At 41.7% G+C, this 20,181-nt stretch overlaps 1 protein-coding gene across 1 annotated transcript; it reads left to right on the forward strand.

Moving 5' to 3' along the window:
* Positions 1 to 474: 474 nt before the first annotated feature.
* Positions 475 to 18,835, forward strand: HEATR3 (HEAT repeat containing 3; the record flags this gene model as incomplete). Its single annotated transcript, XM_082489400.1, has 15 exons — positions 475 to 603; positions 2,007 to 2,179; positions 2,992 to 3,079; positions 4,093 to 4,205; positions 6,017 to 6,126; positions 6,889 to 7,029; positions 7,793 to 8,073; positions 8,761 to 8,851; positions 11,844 to 12,001; positions 13,030 to 13,112; positions 13,374 to 13,510; positions 16,019 to 16,107; positions 16,937 to 17,080; positions 17,184 to 17,360; positions 18,351 to 18,835. The coding sequence occupies 15 exons, from the start codon at positions 475 to 477 to the stop codon at positions 18,468 to 18,470; spliced, it is 2,034 nt and encodes a 677-aa protein (XP_082345526.1). The 3' UTR covers positions 18,471 to 18,835.
* Positions 18,836 to 20,181: the final 1,346 nt, after the last annotated feature.

Raw genomic sequence — 20,181 nt, forward strand, 5'->3', positions numbered from 1 at the left:
CAGATGAACACAGAAGAACTTCAGAAGTTTATAGCCGAAGTCTGTAACTTTCATACCGGACCAACACTTCCTATATTTCATGTGGTTCTTATAACCCCGGAGAGAAACTCCTTCCAGGTTTCCATCCCGCAGGTCGCTCCAGCCTCCCTCCGTGCTGCCAGAGGACGTTGTTTCATTCAGCGTTTCCCTCGTTTGAGATTTTTGACCCGGGGAAACATCCGGAGTAGCCGCCGATGTCCCCGGGGGCGTGTGAGGATGCTGCCGGTGGTGGGCGTACCGGGACGCCGGGGTAAGTGACGCCGGTGTCGCTGAGCACCGGAGGCGTGTCGCTGGCCCTGCTTGCCCGGTGGCCGGCCCGGCCGGGCCGCGGTGGCTCGGTAGCCGGTAGCTCTCCGCCCGCCGGGCCGGGCTGCGCCTGCGCGGGGGCGCACACGTGGGTGCGCCGGCGCCGAGCGGCGCGGCGGCGGCGGAGCCATGGGGAAGAGCCGGGCGCGGCGGCGGTTCCGCAGGGCCCCCTTCTCCCCCGCCGGCCCCGACCAGTGCCGCGACGGGGAGGGCGGCCCCGAGGAGGAGGAGGAACCGGCCGCGGAGCTGCTGGAGAAGGTGCGGGCGGGAAACGCGGGCGGCCGCCGGGGAGGGGGGCGGGGAGGGGGGCGGGGAGGGGGGGCGGCGGCGGGCTCGGGGGAGCGGGGACGCCCCGGCAGCCGCGTCCCGGGGCCGGCGGGGGACGTGCCCGCCGCTGCGGTGCGGCGGGGCGAGGTCTCGGCCCTCCCCGGCCGTGTCGGGCGCGGGAAGGAGCCGCGGGGCGGCCGCCGCCCGTCGCTCGCCCGGCGTCACGGCTGCGCCCGGCGGCGGGGCGAGGGGCACGGCACCCCCTCCCGGCTCCCGTTCTCCCCGTCCTGACGGGCTCCGAGGGGCGGGAGGCGCCTGGAAGGAGTTGTGGCCGTGGTGGGGTTCGGCGTGCCCGGCTGGAGCGCGGCCCCGCCGGCAGCCCCGGATCCGCGCGGAAGAGACAACTGATAGAAAATACGGAAAAAGGCTGAGTTTGGCCGCGTTCTTGGCTTGGTTGAAGTATTCCAGGTGAAAAGTGTAGCTTAAACGCCGTCCTGCACGTGTTGCGTTAGAGTCAGAAGTAAAAATCTGTTTTCCTTGCAGTAAGTAAATCCCCTTTCTTCACTTCATCTAACTGGACTCATTGAACTAATCACTGCTTGATTGTTCTTCTGGACTAATCTATTTGGTCTTTAGATAAAACGACAAAAAAAAGGGAGCACAAAAATACATAACTGCACGGGTGAAGATGAACTGTGAGACCTTTATCAGTTTCAGTGAGGTGGGATCTAACGTACCACTGTTTTCCACTCTGCTCTTCAGCAGATGTTTATCTTTTCTGTTAGCTTTTCAATGAGCTCTGAGACCTTCTGAGATAGGCACTTCTGCTGTTTTATTATTTTTATGGTTTGCAATTCTCGGATCTCACCTAAACCTGCATTACAGCACAAGTCAGTGTCATCTTGTGGGCGTGGAGAACACTTGCTCCTTGTTTTTAAGCGATGTTTTTAGTCTAAAAGCTGTTATGTTTCATGTTTTTTTGTATTTTTTGATTCTTCAATTTTTCTTTATGGTGGTGTATGTTGTGCCTGTTATACTTCCTTGATGGCATTTCCCCCCCACACTCTTGTCTCTTTTTGTTTTAACATGGTAATGAAGGTAGATAATGAGGCCTCACCAGGGCCGGCTAGTGTCAAATCTGTGCCTGAACTACGGCGCTCTTGTTAAACACCCCGAATAGTATTTACCTAGCCATATGGTTAGCACGCGTAACCCAGGTGAGGATTTAGAAACTTCCATGGAAGGTAAAAGCTCTTGATTCCATTCAGGAGCAGTAGAACCGGAGCTACGGTGCTAGGCCTGCAAATCAAAAGGCAGATCAGTCTTTTCACTCAATAAGAACCTCCAGGTACCTTCTCCCTGCCTGCTAATCTGCCCCGTTCGTGTCTCCGCAGCTGCAGCATCCGAGCGCTGAAGTGAGGGAGTATGCCTGTGCCAGTATTTCCAAGCTGTTGCAGCAGCAGCACGTAATCCCAGCCTTCCTCCAGAGAGATGTTGTCCGCTGTTTAGGACCGTTGTTGATGGATCACAGTTTAGGTGTTCGCGAGACAGCTGCTGGCGCTCTCCGGTAAGTAATTGTTAATATTCAGAGTTCGAATGAGGTACTGCTGGCGTATAAAAGAAAAGAGTGGGGTTTTGCTGTTAAAAGCCATGAACTCGCCTCTCTTGCTTCACCTGCGTTTTGAGTACATATGCTTCCGTCAGTCGAAGTCCCCGAGAGAGGCGCTTTTGGGCTTTTCTTGCTCCAGTAGGCTGCCGTGAGACTTTAATGTCAGGAGCAGGATTTAAGTTAGTTACTACTGTTTTGTCTACTCCCAGTGGAAACGTGCTCCTTTCCCTCCTTATATTAGGGGTGGGAAAACCCAACAGTAGTATGGAGAAATATGGAGAACTTGAAAGCTGTTAATATTGCATTTTGTGTCCTGATGACGCTGTAGGAGTGGTGGGTTAGTTAGAGAATGCACATAGGTGGCTTTTGAGAAACTTGTAAATATTAAACAGCATCCTTTTGAGTTGGTATTCTGCGGTCAGACCTACAGCTTGCTTTATTTGTACAGGAATGTAATGCTAATGCTTGTTAAACGTTCATGTTGCATCTTATGCTGCGTAATACCTGGCAAGTCATGGTTTAGTACAGATAGGCTTTCTAGTTATGCGAGACAAGTAAGTGAAAAATATTTATTTTTGCCTAACACCAAAGTTATCCTTTTATGTTAGGAAAGTAGGAGACTAAAGTTACTGATTAAGCAGATTGATTTTAAAACATAAAATACCATAACCTTTAGAGAAGAATACCAAGTACACGGGTTTTTTTGAAACGTTCCTGGAAAGTATTGTATCTGATCCAAAGCATTTATTTATTTATTTATTTTTCCTCAGAAATCTGAGTGCTTGTGGAGGATTTGAAGTCTGTGATGACATGGTGACAAAAGACATTATGACACCCCTTGTCGCACTTCTGAAAGAGGTATGTTTATTTTTATTCTGATTTAAAACCTGATCTAGCCATTGAATTATCCCATTTTCAAAAATAGCTCAATTTTTGTAGCTATTATCAAGATAAGATATTTGAAAGATCTTTTAAAAGACTGTTTCAGTAGGTTTAATAGTACAAAAATTATTCTAGAGATTTCAAACCACTCGCGTCTGCCTCCTGACCTGCTTGGGTCCATGGTGAGGTTTGCTGGCTAGGATGATTTTTGCTTAAATGGTCTGGAGATTTTGGGGTCTGGAACCTCAGTCAAGACAAGTCTATTCTGTCAGTCAAGATCCAGATCTAACACTTTACGTTGCAACGTTAGTGAGGTTTTTTGGGTAAACAGTTTTGTCTAAATGGAAGCTTGGTTTTACAGTTGGGTAGTTACTGCTATTGTAGAATAACCTGTACTGAATACCGATTCTTTGTTTGGTCCAAGTGTTGCAGGGCAGTTTGGAAATTGCATTGAATTCTGTCACCTGCTGTCTTTGTATGAGCAGCCTTGAGCAATACCATCATTTTCTGTACGTTACTTCCCCATTTTAAAATATGGGTAATAGCGTTATTGTAAAGCACAGCAAGATATTAGCTGGATTAATCTGTGTTGATTAGAAAGAACTGTTGAAAATTGCCTACAGACCGTATTAGCAAGAAACGGTATTTCAGGTTCTAAAATTGCTAAGTATTTCTTTATTTTAAAAAAATGCTTCTGAAGGCTATTGAATGCAAACCAAGTACTGTAAGAGTCTTTCTACAAGAGAAAAAACTTTGTCAGTGATTCAATTCCATTGTGGCCCAGTTCTCATAAACAATAGGAAACTAGGTGGGTTTTCTGGTAATAAACGCTTCATGAAAGATCTCTGTATTCACTCTGCCACTACTGTTTTAAGTTTGTGTTTGTTTTTTTGTGGTTGGTTTTTTTTTTTTTTTTTTTTTTTTTTAAGTTTTAAGCTTTTCTCTTGGCTTCTTTGTTTCCCAACCCTGCTTCTTTTTTTTGGTTGTAGTGTAGCACTGGACTAGATGCTAACCAGCTCTCTCCAAAGAAATGCAGGGAGATGAACAAAAATTATATTGAAGACATAGCTAACGAGGCTATTAATTTGCTGTGGAATGTGTGGTAAGTGCTGTGTAAACACTGGCCTTTTAGAAGAGCTAAATTAAGTTGTTCCTGGAAAAGAGAATAGTAATTGAGGCAGAAAAGCAATGATTCTCCTTGCATGGGAAGGTATATTCAGTTGCCGATTCTGATTTCTGATTATGTCGCTCCTATGTGTGCCTTGCTTAATAACTGGCAAGCCCTCATCCGAACTGACATACAAGTTTCTTCTACCATAAATTACTTTTGTAAGTAAAGGATTCTAAAAGTGCACAAAGTTGCTCATTGGTTTTAGGTGAGTGACAATTTTTTTTCTTTTGGTTGTTCATCCTAAATTTTGATACTGTTTTCTGAATGTGTTGTGTCATAGTCTCCTTATATACATATTTATAAGGATATATCCTTATCATGATACAGGAGAGGTGGAGAAAATGAAATTCTGATCAGTGGATTCCAGTGCTCTGGGAATATGAGGAGGTTTTGTACTACTTTTTCCCTCTGCAGGTCATCCCAAAAGTTAATATTGAATGTTTGGACAAACTATCCCTTAGTGACTGAGGCACTGATGCAAATTATGTGAGAAAGAATGCCAATTGTTCAGTTAGTCTACATTGGAAACACCAGGTGAAGGAAGAGAAATGGCAACACTACTAATACAGAACTGGCTATAAACGTTGAAGTGATAACGAACCTTTTCTGAAAGTTCTCCTTGAATTTTTTTGTTTACCTTCGTTTTATAACAGCTCCATGTCATTATGCACTTTGGTCCATACAGAATTTTGTTTTGTGCTGTACAGTATTTCAGTGGAGCTGCCTCTACGTCTGTCCGTATGGTTGCTGGCTTGAGGCCTTATTTGTAAATTTTTTTTTTTTTTTAGGGATTGGAATCTAGAACAGTACAGAAACTGCTTGCTCAGCACCTTACACAGAATCCATAACCCTTTGTAACTCTGACTCAACAATGTTTTGTGTTAATTTTTTTTTTTACTGCTTGTGTAGACATAAGTGCTTTGGAACAGGACCTATGATCATTAAGTGTGCTATAAATCACTTCTGTATTTTGAACTTTGTGGCAATGACCGTGAACTGCTGACTTCATTGCTAAGTTTGGTACTGACAAAATTGGGGCTGTTATTGATGCTGAGACATAATATCTTCAAAAGTAAATTTTGAAGGTATTTTTGACGAAGCTTTGAGGATATGCTGGAAAGCAAAGACTTGTGTAGCTAGTTAGGTTCCATGCTTTTTTAGTTTGAATTTGTCTCGTAGCGATATATTAGTCTAAAAACGGCAATAGCTGTGAAAACTTGAAGAAACACAATTCCCACTGTTAGGTAATTACAGTCAATGTCACATTTAGCAGTGACTTAGCGTGCATTCCTGAATGGTGAGAGCAGTCATTTTCTGCAGTAAGCAGCTCTTGATGTGAGGGGCAACAGCCCGCTCTGTTGCCAGTGAGTTTGTGGATGGTCTTCCACGGCCGCAGAAAGTGCTGGGCTGGCTTGTAGCCCGCAGCTATACGCTGCCTTTGACGCTCTGGCTGGCTCTGTCCGCCTGAGACTGTATTTAGGCTCCCAAACAAACTGCCGGGTGCCGTGCGTGAGGAAGCAGCTGGCAGAAGGCAGCTTTCCTCAGGGCTGTCCCGGGTATTGCAGCCTCTCTTTCTCCCTTTTATATAGAGCTGATCATAACCTCGATAGCTCTTCGACTAACCTGTAATTCTTTGGTAGGTTTTTAAAACGCGAGTAATAGTGGGTACGCGTTACTTAAAATGTTGTTACAGTAACTTTTTTCCTGGGAAAAGCGTTTTATTAATCTTTTTTATGCTTTAGTGAATGCAACAATACTGCAGTGTACATATTCAATAAAGAAGGATGCCTGGAGCCTGTGTTACGTTACATGAAGAAATTTTCCACAAATGTGGATCTGGCTATTTCAGTAGGTAAGTGGTTAAAAGAGAAGATAACGATTTAAAACTGCTTTTTTTCTTTATTATATGAATGTAATACTGATGTCACGTCCATTGCATAATGCACCTGCCTTAGCATTACTTAAACTTCACACTGAATATAAGACTTTGAATTCCCTTCTGAACAGCGCAGCGTTCAGAAGTTGACATCTGTTGTGCTTGTTTTCAGTCCCAGGGAGAATGGCTTATTGGTGGTTACAGAGGAGGCAAAATTTTGCGGCAACAAAGCTCTAGATGGAGGCAGTGTTCTTCATTTTGTTTTCTGATTTTGGTAATGAAGGGTTTAATTTGTAGAGCAAACAACATGGTCCATCTAAAAAAAAAGCCCAAACAACTCCTGTCACTTTTAACACGGTTTTATTAGTAGCAGTGTTAATATAGTCTTAAAATGGTCTTACAGGTGTATGTGCTCCCAGCATTTTTTGGTGGTGTCCCTAGTCAGTATACAATGGAGACATTGAATTTTGAGTAGGTGAAGCGAATACAGCCAGTTCCCTGTCGGATGTGGTTATGTCCTCACCTGTTTTGTGTACAGATTTGCCATAGAACGTCTTTTAATCTAAAACACAGCTTGTGAAGGACGGGGTCGTACCATTACAGCATGATGCTGCATGCAGTGTTTTTTCCTCTCTCTGCGTTTCATTACTCCAGCTTTCAGGAAGGTAATGCTTTCTCGTTAGGAGAGTGAAAGCTACTGTTGGGTTTGTTAATGATCTTTGTTGTTGTTTGCTGCAGCAAACTGCTTGCAGGCAGTGACTGAAGATAATCCAGATCTTCTTTCCTCATTTAATGCTTCTGCACAACAAGTATTGGAAACCGTGATGTTGTGTCCAGAGAGCACGATGAAGCATATCCTCCTGAGAACACTGATAGCAGGTACGATGCCGGAGGGCGTTGGTTGCTTTGCCATGGAGAGTGCGGCAGCTAAAGGAGGGTGGGAAGGACAGGAGGCTCGGTCTGCTCTGCCACTGTCTGGACATTGGATCGTCAGAGCCTGTATAGGTGGTTCATGAGGTTATTTCTGCCTTTTGGGATTGTGTTTTGCAGTGACTGGGTATTTGCAACTCGTTTTAAAGCTGTCTTAAGTGCTTGGTTCTGAATTCAGTACCTGCTCAGTGTCATAACACATTTTAACTGCCCATTTGGTTTTCAACAGTGGAGTGAGTCGATAATAAGTAGTACAGGAATCGTTTTGATCTTAACAGGTGTAGATGTTTACCTCTGATTCTCTACCTTGCATTCTTCTTTCTACCACAAATGCTCAACCATGGTGATTTTTGATACTGGATTGTAATAAATTAGTTCTGAGGATGCTTAGAAAGTGGCTATCTCATGGATTTATTATCGCAGGTAAAAAGTGTCACCGAGGTCACTCCACATCAATACTCTGTGTATACTTACACGCGGAAACTTACTTGAGCCTAATATGTGGGCATAACATAGTTATTACAGATGAGTATATGACATGTTAAACAGAAAAAAAATACAAGTCTCTAGAGAAAAGACTCGAGCATTTATACTGAAGTATAAGCACTGAGTATTTTAAGTAGCGGAGCCTGTGTCCTTAGAAAATACGTGGCTATTACGGAGCTGAGAATTGAGTATTTCAACTCGTGTATTTCAACTTTCTCATGTTTAGGCACTATCTGGAATATCAAGGATACCATTCCACCAGGTAGCCTGGGAAGCACGGTTAATGCAATCCTGAAGATTTTTTCAGAAGCATTAGCAATAGATGCTGGCGAAACAATTATTCGTATGAACGAAGCTGAAAAAAACAGGTTAAAACTTGCTGCCGAGGCAGAAACAGAGGAAAACATGAGTGATGTTATAGACAACTGTATTTTGAGTGAAGATGACATGGAAGAAATACCAAAAGGAAAAGTCAGGAGAGAAAATGACATTTCGGATCTACTTCCCGTAAGTGTGGCTGGCTGGCTCTCGGGCAGCTTACTGCGTTTGGCCGAGCATCTGACTCGGCGTTAGCCCGAGTAAACTGCCCACGAGTGTTACTAATCCGACCTCCCAAATAGCATGACTACTTTAGCTGAAGCCTCAAAGGTGAGCGTGGAGGATTTCAGCACAGCTTGTTCCAGTGCAGTCAAGTTGCGCGGCACATCAGGAAAGCGCGTTTCCATGTTTTTTCCTCTGGTGGAAGATACAGGCTTACCTGACGCTTCTACCTGTAGCTACCGCAGGGAGTTCTGATCTCCGCATGAGGCGAGTGGGACTTGTACTGGTTGTAACCCTTCAGTCGGGAGTGGAGGTGACACAGAGGTTAACTAATGCGTTGGCTACTGTGTACATGAAATGAGTAGCAGAAATAAATATTTCTGTTAGGGCTTTAGCTAACATTACATAATCTTGTCTGTTACAACTTTAGTGCAGGCGGTGTTCCTTAAAGGTAAAATTTATTCTGAAGCATCCAGCAGAAAGACGATAGGGATTTTTTTTTTTTTCCTTCCCCTCTTCTTTCTTTCTTTATATAATGGGGAGGGATGAGAAGCAGAAATGGCTGGATTGTATTTTTAACTGACAGCCGGAGTACTCTAAATTGCACTGAAATGTTTTAGAAAATTAATTTTGGCTCGTATTTTTCTTTTTTAGTCTGATAAGTGGGAACTGAAAGAAGTGACAGCTTTACTGACGGCTCAGCAGACTGCTCTGGAAATCATTGTTAATATGTGCTGCAGCGAAGGTTTGTAGGAATCTCTTTCATTGCAAGTGTTGTGATGCGTTTTCTTTCGGGAACAGGTCACGTTTAGTTTGCTGTTCGGTGATCTCAGCTTTTAAGGGTGAATGCACATAGACTTGTCCCTGACACCTTCATCTGTGGGGCAGATTGGACTGTAATTTCTGTTACTAATTTAAGTGGTTTTTTTCTCATTTAAATAATTTCTTACTTAAATATTTTTTGTATGATGCTACATGTACCGACATTTAAGAACAAACAAAAAACCACTTGTGCTGACGAGATATTTCCTAAAAAGTATTACAGCAGATTCCTTGTGCAGTTGGAGCATGCTCTGGGTGTTCATCTGCTACAGTATGGGTGCGAATCGCATCGCAGGACTGGGGCATTGGTTTTTTGTTTGTTTGTTTAAAGCAGATAAATCTCCTAGTTTTGGTTTAGTTTTGATACTGGAAGTGTTGCAAAAGGAGGAGTGACAGCTTTTGCATGCAAATCTGACAGCAGCGCAGATTTAGGCTGTTCAGGGTTCCACCTTTATGAGCCTTTTTTCTCCACCTTTTTGGAGGAGAAAGAAAGGCGGTTACTCTGGGGGGAGTGGGAAATAGTTACTCTCTGTCTTCTGTGAACTCCAATAATCAGTTTTGATAGCTTTTCAGGAAGACGGATGATTCTCAAATTCTGTCTAAAATGAACAAACCACCTCCCCCAACACCCCAAAATTTCTCCAAAACCTGAAAATGGTGATTGCTAATACAGTTCGTGAGCCTGATGCAAAAGTAATTGTGTAGGAGATAACTTTCTAAGTAAATCTTTCAGGTTCTAATAAAATCCACAGTAATACCTAGATATTCCCAATGGTGACTTTTTTTTCTCTTGCAGCACAAGGAAATTCTGCACCTAGTAATACGAAGCTCCTTTCATAACTGCATTTCTCATCTAATGAGCTGTAATTCATAAGCTCTCCCCTTTAATTGGAAAATCTCTTGTGGATAAGCTGCATATTCTGCCATTCACTCAGTGTAATGTAAGGTTGATTGTGTTGTATTTCACTACGGTACTTTACCCATTCATGGGCAGACAGAAACATAGTCTGTAGAAATTAAAAGGAATCCAGAGGCAGCTGTTCATTTAATTTTCAAGTTATTTGAGGACTAAAATAGCTCGAGCCATTATGCTGAGTTCATAGAAACACTCAGCTTGCCACAGGACTGAGGGAAATAACCAGGCTGGCAAGGGACGTGTTTTACGGAACGCGGGCCGGCGTTGGGAAGAAGCGGAGTGCCCTCCCCTGAACGGGGACACGGGAAGGCAGCCAGCACCAGCAGGCTCCAGCATTGCTGCCCAGTCTGTAGTGCGTAGGTTACCAGCGCTAGTTCCGATGGGATTGCCATCGGAATTGCTTCTGTATTTCCAAGAACGGTACAAGAAACCTGATGTGGCAGAGTCCGGTTCCTGCTCTGCCCTGGTCACTCGCTGTGAACGTACGACGGCTGTTGCTGAATTGCATTGTCAGCTCATGTAGTTCTCATTTAATTTTCAAAGGAGATTTTTGTTTGCTTTGCTTTGTAATGTTTTCGAAGAGGCAAGAGACTGACTGAAAGGGGGACGTCTACTTTGTTTTCGTGCTTGTTGCAACTGTGGGTTGGTAAAGCATAAAAGAACCGTTTTCTCATGCAAAGGCTATCAACCCTAGCAAATTGTGGCTGTAGAATTATTTAATTACCATAACCAAAAGAAGATACTCGTGTGATCAAGTTGCCACAGCCTGATGAGTTATTTTGCATCAGATAAACAGCAGTCGTCATCTTCAAATAAATTCTTCAGCTGCTGCACAGCGCCGATGAAATGCGTTCATTTGGACCTTTCTTGCTGTATTTTAAGTGAATGAATTTACCTTTTGCCACAGAAAAAGCGCATGGCTGTTACCGTAGTTAACGGTACCTAGATCTTGCGTGAATCTGTTGTCAGACAAAATTACTTGGGGGTGAACATGATATATTTTTGTCATGTAGTTAAATATCCTGACCTATGTCCGCAGGCAGAGCTTTCACCTGTCGGTGAGGAGGATCAGTCCAACCTGTAGACTTCAGACTTGCGTAACACCAGTGTCGCACCAGTTAAAATGTAACTAGGTTTAAAACAACTTTAGATAAACCCGTGTAAACCCTGTGGACATAGATACAATAGTTCAAATACAAATGATGGACTTGGCTTGTGCTTGTTAGGCCAGGTCTGCCTTAAGCCATGGGCAGATGGTTGCCTTTGCGGCAGCTGTGCCCCTTGGTAATAACCACCTCAGCCCCTCTCGCCGCGTCTGCCCTTGCAGACCTGCTAGTAGAGTGCATCGTGGAAGTATAAACCTTGTTCAGGTTTATAACTATAAACCTAGTTTAGTTTCCTTAAAATACGTTGCCTGAAGCGGCTAACAGAGATGATCTGGCTTGCTTTGGCTTGTTTTGCTGCCATCATTTCCTTTCAGCTGGCCTTGCTGTGGAGACAGAAGCATCTTCATCCAGCCCAGTTAGTGCCCAGTCAGAGGACGTCTGTCTGTGGCTTCAGTGTTGCCAGAGGAAACATTTGCCTTAAACTGATTTCAGTTAGTACATAAGTTAAACTGGTGTATTTGTGTGGTTGAATCTACCTCAAAAAGTAAAATGGTACAATCCAGGATAAAATCTTAGTAAATGTTTGATGAATGTTTCTTCTATACCTTTTTTGATATCTTTAAGTGAAGCACCTGCGTATGAAGAACCTCTCTCATAAGAGTACTTGTTGCCTGAGTGAACGTAAAATAAATGCTTTTTTAGTAAAACAATTCAAACAGAAGTAGTATAATATTTAGAACTGCAGCTTAATGGCACTTGGTTCGTGTTGCTTCTGTTAGAGACCGAGAGCTTAAAGACTCCTAAACCAAGAGCTGGAGCCAAGTATAATTGAGAAGCAGGATACCTGTTGTGGGAGCGCTGTTAACGTTTACGCGTCTGTCTTCTATTCGCAGATCCCTCTGATGACGAATGGGAAGAACTCTCCAGCAGTGACGAAAGCGACTTGTTTATGGAAAACTCATACAATGAGGGGAGTGGGCTGCTAATGTCACCTCTGTGCCTCTCCGATGAGGTTAACTCAGCATTTCTGAACAACCTCATTCCAAAGAAGGTATTGTCTTTTATTTTATTTCCAGCACGTGGTACAGTCTTTCCCTTGTGCCTGATTTATATCCCAGGTTAGGCAAATAGATTATCCCAATCCATTTGGAGAAAAGCAATATTTTTTTAAATCAGTGTAACTTCACTTTTTTTGGCCTAGAGGTGGAGCATCATCACATGAGCTGTCTTGACCTAAATAATTTCTTCGTGTAAGTGGGAATAGCGTTCATATATTTCAGAAATCCAGTGCCTTTTTTTTTTTTATTATTTGGCTTTTCCAAAATACAAAGGATATTATTCCTTGATTTGGACATGAAAAAGACTACCTGCAAAGAGAAAGGAAACTTTGGGTAGAAGCGTGACTGCCAGATTTGCCTATTAGCCAAGTGAGGTGGGAGTAACATACGTAAGTGGCAACAGTCAGCTCTGAAAAACTGCGTGTTCCTCTTTCCCTGTTGTGTACGTAGTGTCAGAGGTACAATGTTTGACACTGACAAGAATTCAGATGTTCTTGTTTCAGAGTTGTTTTGCTTATTCTTATTTGGGGTTGTAAAGATGAAGTTCATCATTTGAATCCGTTATTATGCTAGTTCAGCAGCATGGTAGAATGCTCACCCAAGACATCAAGGTGCGAGATGAAAACATTCAAGGCTTTTTGTACTTAAGCAGCCTAAGTTTCATGGTGAGGTCTTTCAGACTTGCAGCTATTTGAAAATTCTGTAGTGGAATCTGTAAGAAGAAAGATCTGAATAAAAAAGAACACCAGAGACCTAGAAAATCACCTTTTGTTCAGTACAGTGGGATACTTAAAATATGCTATGCTAAACCCAGTGTATAACTGCACCGTTTGAGTGACTGAGGAAGATTCTGGCATTTCTAGCAGATGACACACTTGCTACCTGGAAAGCTTTGAAATACGTAGTTTGTAGTATCTGTTTGACATTAAGCTAAAATTTCAGTCTTACCCCCCAACACACCTTAAAAAAAAAAAAAAAAAAAAAAGCTTTATTGCTAAACCTTTCTTTTTCCCCTCCCCAGATTCTTGAAAAAACTGCTTTTCCGAACAGTGTTGCTCTAGACATCTGTATGCACAATCCGTCTTGGAAACCATTAATTAAAAAGTAGGAATTCCATTGTCTCTCTTACTATTTTTCATGTATGTTGAGTTGTTTTAGAACTTTTAGAAGAATTGTCCATCTTTGAGTTGCTTTTAAGATCTGGACAGCGGCAGATCTGATATGTGATTTTGAATACAGAGATAGAAATATTTGTGTAAACTGCACACCAGATCACGGCCTTATTTAATTCAAGATCCTTCTTTGTATTTGGACATCTGTTTTCAAAGAGATCTGCTAAGGGCATTTTTTGTTTGTTTGTTTCAGACTGAATGCGGTGCAGTGTAGAGCTTTAACATGTCTTCATAGCATTTTGTTAGTGTCAGACGTGGATTGTCTTGGAGGAGCTTCAGCACTTCAGTCCCTTGCACAGCATCTCTCGCAGCTAGTCTTTTCTAAAATGGGTAAGATGGCTAGTAAAGGGGGCTTGCTGACCTGTTTCATATGGATATAAGGTAGCCGTGTACATCGGGAAGTTTTAATGCCATTTTATTACTAATTTTATCCCTTGGGCCCTTCAAAATAAGGATACTGAATGTTGGAAACGTGCTGACAAAACAGTGTATCCTGATAAGATGTGTTTATCCAAATTGCATCTCGAGCAAGTATGCTCCTAATGCAAGAATAGGTCTGTGTGTGCCCGCAGAAAGTCACTAAGTTAGTGCATGAATCCTGCCTTGCTCTGAGACTAGAACTGTTTGCTTGATTATATTTGTGATAATAGCAGTTTTTCATTAATCAGACAAGCCACGAAGAAGATGGGACGTTTTCCTTTTAAATGTGCAAACTAGCCTAAATAGACATGTGGAAAAAAGGGTATCTAGCACAGGCTTTCACATCACTTTTTCTAGGAATCTTACGAAATTATGGCAAAGGTGGTTGTTGCAAAAATCTCTGGAATTTACATGCTTATTACAGTAGGAAAGATACCAGCCGCCTTGGGTACAGGAAATGTTTTATGCATATGATTGCATCGCTTTATGGAAAATATGTTTGTAATAAGAAAATGTGCAAAGTTTTTATGACTAAATATTAAAGCTGCTTAACGTCCTCTTATGGTGGGGGTTTGATTTCAGTGGAGAAGGCAATACATTTAATTTTTCTAAACGTACTGCTTCAGTATGTCAGAGATATCCTAGTAAACACTATAACATATCCACTGTAGTGCCTCCAACGCACGTTATTTCATTGAGATACTGTGATGGTTTCCCCATAGGTCTGCTAGTATCAGTGTTACTGGGTGGTGTAGTGTAGATGTGCAGCAGTTAGCATTTCCAGCCACCTCCTGTAACCTTATGCATCACATCAGCATCATTCCAATAACGCTGTTGGACCATTTATGCTATTATCTCTCTGATACTGATACTACGGAAGTTGAACTGAGATTTTTTTTTTTCAACAAAAAAAAAGAAAAAAGGTGCACACACCCCACTCCCACCCCCACCCCCCCAAATTCTGGCTTCAAGCTGATGATCTGGTTCCTTGATGGGCTGCTTCATTCAGGCTATTCTGATAATCTGGTTTTATTTTAAGGTCAGTGATGATGGCTTTTCAAAAAAGAAGAAATATTCTTTGAGGCTGGAAAAGCCTGCCAATTCTCCAAATTGTCAGAAAACATTTTTCCTAAGTTAGAGCTGCTGAAGTCTAGCATGTGCGTGGCTTTGTCTTTTCTCGTCTCTTAAAAGCTTGAGAAGCTCAGTTTTTTTCCCCTTCCTTCAGGCGTCGTCATTTGTAGCCACAAATGCGGTGTATGTAGTTCTTATTTGCTGTAGTGTATAGCATGACACTGCATTAATGCTTGAAAATGCATCTGCCTGCAAAACACACTTTTTTCTCAGTGTCATTAAAAGCATGTGATCGGTCTATGGGAACATTATTACTGAGAGCTTAGTGCTTGAAAACCTAAAATGCAGGAAACGAAAATAAATATGAAGACATATGCAAGGAAGTTAACATAAACTATTTGTCTCGTGCTTGAAGAGCAGGATTTGCAAGATTTCAGGGTCCACATGTTATGCTTCGCAATAGTCAGTTTTTAGATAAAACTGGAGAAGTGGCTAGCTGAAGATAGAGGCAGCTAATAAATTAGTTTAACGGCCCACGTCCATTTTTGTTAACATGCTGGTGTTTTTAATAGTTAAATGCTATGTAGTGGAAACTGCCAGAGAGAGTTGATAACATACCAAGATGTGGTGAGAAGGAATTCTGTGGTTTACAGGGTGAAACAGAGGCATAAAGATGTAGTCGCTTACGTGAGAAAAGAGGAGATACGCGTGAAACAATCAAGCGTTTCTGCATCTGGAGTAGTCCAGAAAATAAGAACGCATTAGAGGAAACTAAAAAGCTTCAGGAAGTGCAGAACATGTATCGGAGGGGATGACTGGTATTGATGAGTTTGTAGTTAAACAAGAATAATGCAGTGTTCAGACCGTACACTTCTGAAAGGTTATTAAACCACTGGAAACCGCACTCTTTATACGAATTGGAAAGAGGCCAGTGTTGTGGGTGTCTAAAAAGCCTGCTTAGAAGACAGAAGAAAGGAGTTAAAGTACGCAGACAGCTTCCCTAGTTTTCCCAGTTCCTGTATCACGGCCTCAGTGTGATACCAGTTTTCGAGCTTCTGTTCTGACGGCAGTGGTTTGTACCATACGTTAGGTCACACGAGTGTCTTAACCAGGGATGTGCCTGACGATGAGGACCGACTGTGGTCTGACCTCCAGATGCAATTAATACTGAATTCAAACAAATCGCTATGGTTACAACCTACAAAGACCAGTCTGAAGATCTAGATCTTCCTGTTTGCGGCAGTACGTGGAGGGACAATTAAGGGATTAAGAAATTTGTATTTCTTTGCTTCTTGTATCCTTCGTCTTCCTGTTTAACTTTTGGCTCTGGGTTCAATTCTTTGACAGAACTCCCTACAGACGTAGAATTCCTGGAAGCCATAACCAGCGCTTTGAGGGCTCTCCTGCAAACAATGGCATCAAAGAACATCTCCCAGGTAAAAGCTTTTGAACTCAGATGCTGTGGTAGGTTCAAATTCATGTGAGATTGTGCTGGAAAGTTTTTGAAACAAAACCATTTAAATGAAGTGCTAAATTTTGGCAACTGTGAATACCGAAAGAACAGATTTAATAGCATTCGCTCTTAATATTTTTCATGGCCCTTACAGGAATACTTTCTTAGATATCTCCTCCTTAACATGTAAACAGATGAAAAGTATTTCAAAACCAAAATAGCGGTAAGCCACAGGTAGCATCTTTAGGAGATGGATATAATGACAAGCTTTTAGTAAATCAGCACCTAGACATGTGGATTCTTTATTTCCTGGTGTCATCTAATTGAAGCTAGCTGTCCTCCAAGAATCTTGGTTGGACATGAATTAGTGAGCTGCATATAGGAATGAAGCATAATAGTTTGATACACAGGACATAATACTATATGGTCTGCTGGCCCTTTCTGGCTTTAAACTGAAAAATGAGCTTCTATGCTGTAAGTTGTAATGAGTTGGAAATAGCTATTAAGCTAGGTAAATTTGTGAAAATCCCTTTGGGTTCAGAACTTTTTCTCTCAGCTTCATGACAGCCTTCGTTGTCCTTTCTGGGGGAAACACCTGAAGAAGTTGAAAGGGAGTGTTTAACTGTTTTCTTGCTTGATTACAATTTTGGAATTTATGTAGTTTTCATAATACAGGACTCTCTTTCTCTGTTATGAATTTGCCTGTGTTCTGTAAAAGCAAATGATCTAAATGTCATATTAGACATATTTATATTCCAGAAATTTTCAATCTGCCTTCTTTTTTTTTTTTTTTTTCCCCCCTTGTGAAACAGTGTATGACTCCTGAGCAGCTACTGGCTTTATGTGAAGCTGGTATTCACAGCAGCAACGCCAGTGTTAGAGTGAACGTAGTGAGCATCCTTGGAATTTCTGGCAGCGTCCTGGCAAAAGGACAAGATACAGCTGAAACACTGAAGGTGAAAAAGCAAACTTTGCATTGCAAGCCTTAAACAGTTTTGATAAGTTGTTTCAGTTTTTTTCAGCACAGCTGGAAAAATCAATTCTTCTCTCTTATTTCAGATGATTGGAAAATTTCTTCTTGAGGTTGCTATGAAGGAATCTTCTCTTGTGGTAGCAGGGGAAGCCTTGGATGCACTTTTTGATGTATTTGCAGATGGTAAAGAAGCAGAAAAGGCGGCAGTACAGATCAAGTTGCTTCCAGCACTGAAAGAATTTCAGCCAGTGTTCAAAATGAGGGTAGGCATCAAATGCAGCCAGCTCAGCGTCTCAACACACGATGTTGGTTAAAGCTTTGAGATTTGGGCTGCTAGAAGGGATAATTAAGCAGGAATGTGTGGCTTTATAAGGTGACCAAAAAAAAAACCCGAAACCAAAATCATAACTGAATTTCTGATATTCCACTTCAGAGGAAAGCAAACACACTTACCTTGCAGTTCATGGAACCATCCAGGTAACAGCGCAGCCACTGCACTGCAACATCTGCATTACACCATCAGCATTATTGATGTCCGAATCAGTGTATTGTTCTGAAACCCTTGTGTAAAAAAAAAAAAAAAAAATAATAAAATAAAATAAAAAAAAAAAATCCTGCAGATGGACTCCAGTCTCTGGAGTAGAAGAACTAAATTGGTGGGAGAGAAGTCCCTTCTGAAGTTACATTGACATCTTTTGTTTTTAACTTGCTGTAGTTGCAGGTGGACATTTTTGGTCTCTTGGTTAATTAAAATAGATCACATGTTCTGTATTTTCAAGAATCACCCAGCCAAAATTCTAAACTGTATTTTTAAGTACATCTGTGTCTAAAATAGAGAACGACCTTTACTTAGTTGTTTCTTTAGTCAGATGAAGCCTCAGGAGTGACTTTCATAGTCTTCAAGCTGAGCACTATACATGCAAAATACATACCTGACAGTAGTACAGTTATTTGGTGAGTTAGGTGTGCAAGGTCTTTTATATAAAAAGCTACAGAAAATAAGCCCGTTTCAGATTTATGGATGAAATAGCATGCCAATAGTAGTCTAGTTTTAGGCAGAGATTTATTATAGTCAATTGACTCGCAGAAGTAATTGCTAGGTATGCATGCGCACATGTGAACGTGTTGGAGTTCTCAAAAGGCGTAAGCCTCTAAGCCTTGGTAGAAGACGTATATCCAATTACTCTAAACTTTAGGTAATCTAATAGGAGAAACTTCTCCGTTAGTAAAGTATGCATTTTTTGGTTTTACAGATGCGAAAAGAAGGCAAAGGACAATATAGTACAGATCAACTGTGTGTTCTTGACAATGTGAAGATGAATTTGAGAAGATTCATTGCATATCAGGAGACACTAGGGAAAACCCCAACTTGAAACACCGAGGAACTTTAAACTAAGGTTTCCCTTATTGAATAATGTTTTCTGAAAATATAACCGTTTTGAACTTCTAAAATTTGTTGAGCAATGCAGTTTTGCTTTCATGTTAATACTGCATTTTTTTTACGTTCAGTATTTTTATACTTCTGGGTTGATGCAATATGAAAGTCATGTCAACGTAAAAAAACATAGCATGCTTTGACATTGTTAGCAGTGATAAGAATGTGCTCTTGCAATCCTGAGGTCTGCATATAGCACCACTGGCATTGTTTAGAAATCCTCATGTACCCTGGCGGAAAACTGTAATTGCATGAGAAAGTAATTTAGAGAAGATTCTCGGTTACGTGCCAAATCAAGAAAAAAAAATTTAAAAGCTCAAGATATTTTTCAGGGGATCGAGCAGTGGCAGAATGTTCATATTTGCTCCTACCTTCTTCCAGAATTGCACAGGCACTTATGGCAAGCTTCCCAAGAGAAGCGTGTGACAAGTGTGTAGATTACTGTCAGCACTTGGGTCTGTTACTTCATGGGGTTTATCAAAGAGAAAACTATTTCAGATTCATTTAAGATAAATTCAGTATGATAGCTTTTTGCTTTTGAAAACAGTGTAAGAGGATCCTACGCTTATACGCAGCTCCCTGTTTTTACTTTATTTTGATTGGTATTTCTGAAAATCAAGTCTCCTGATTTACTTTCTTCCTTGTAATTCTACATCAGGATGAATTTGAATTCAAGGAAGAAGTAAATCTAATAAAAAGTATTTTTTTATACTGAGGTATTATCTAAAGTGACTTTTTATAACTGCTTAAAATATCTTTTTCAAGTATTTGTGATAGAGATTTTTAAGCTGTAAAATACAGAAACTATTTTCAAAGGCAGTCACGGATTCATGAAGATCATGTCTGAACTTCCATGTATCAAAGCTTTGGTTTTGTTTCTGTGAATGAGATTTTTAAGGAAAAAACCCCACAACCAAACACAAAAGCATTTTGTTATGCTGATTTTTAAAATGGGACTTTTTCCTGCCTCTGCCCTTAACGTGCTGCCTTAGCACAGGCATCTAGTTTTGGCATGGAACTACAAAGATGAAATTTGCTCCGTTTGTTAGATGTCGGTCTCTTAGATTGGAAAGCAGGCTCAGGAACTGACCGGATAACTTGCAAATAACTGACTTCATGAAATCCTGACCTATGGTATTCTGTTAAATGCCAGAGAAAGTGAAAAATGAGTTTAAGCAGCTATATACAGCCTGGAAGTCCTGCTGTTGCTATTACTTTTCAGGAGTTGGATGAAACGTGTGATGTGATGTGATGCCCGCTAATGGAATGAGCGGGGGGAGTGTGGGATCGGGAGGGCTGCTCAGCCTGGCCCAGAGAAGTCCTGAGGAGCACGGCGCGGTGGAAGGGTTATCCTGGGATTTGGCAGGGGCAGGCAGCGAAGAGGGCTGGAGCCGAACAGCAGAGGGAAGAGTAGCTAGGTGGATTATGGCATAAGACTGCACAGTGCGTGAATTTTAATCCCGGTGACAGCTTTACTTGCTGTACACTGAGGGTAGTATAATATTAGCCCAATAAAAGGCATTAATATTTGTTTGGAGCACTTAAAAAGACTTTCCTGCAGAAAGTTCTGGTCTCGTTTTCTGTGTGCTACAATGAATTGCGAGATGATCTAGATTGGAAGGGATCTCTGGAGGTCTCTTAGCCCGGTC

The sequence above is a fragment of the Vanellus vanellus genome, assembly GCF_965231255.1.
Source record: "Vanellus vanellus genome assembly, chromosome: 12".
NCBI classification, from domain to species: domain Eukaryota; kingdom Metazoa; phylum Chordata; class Aves; order Charadriiformes; family Charadriidae; genus Vanellus; species Vanellus vanellus.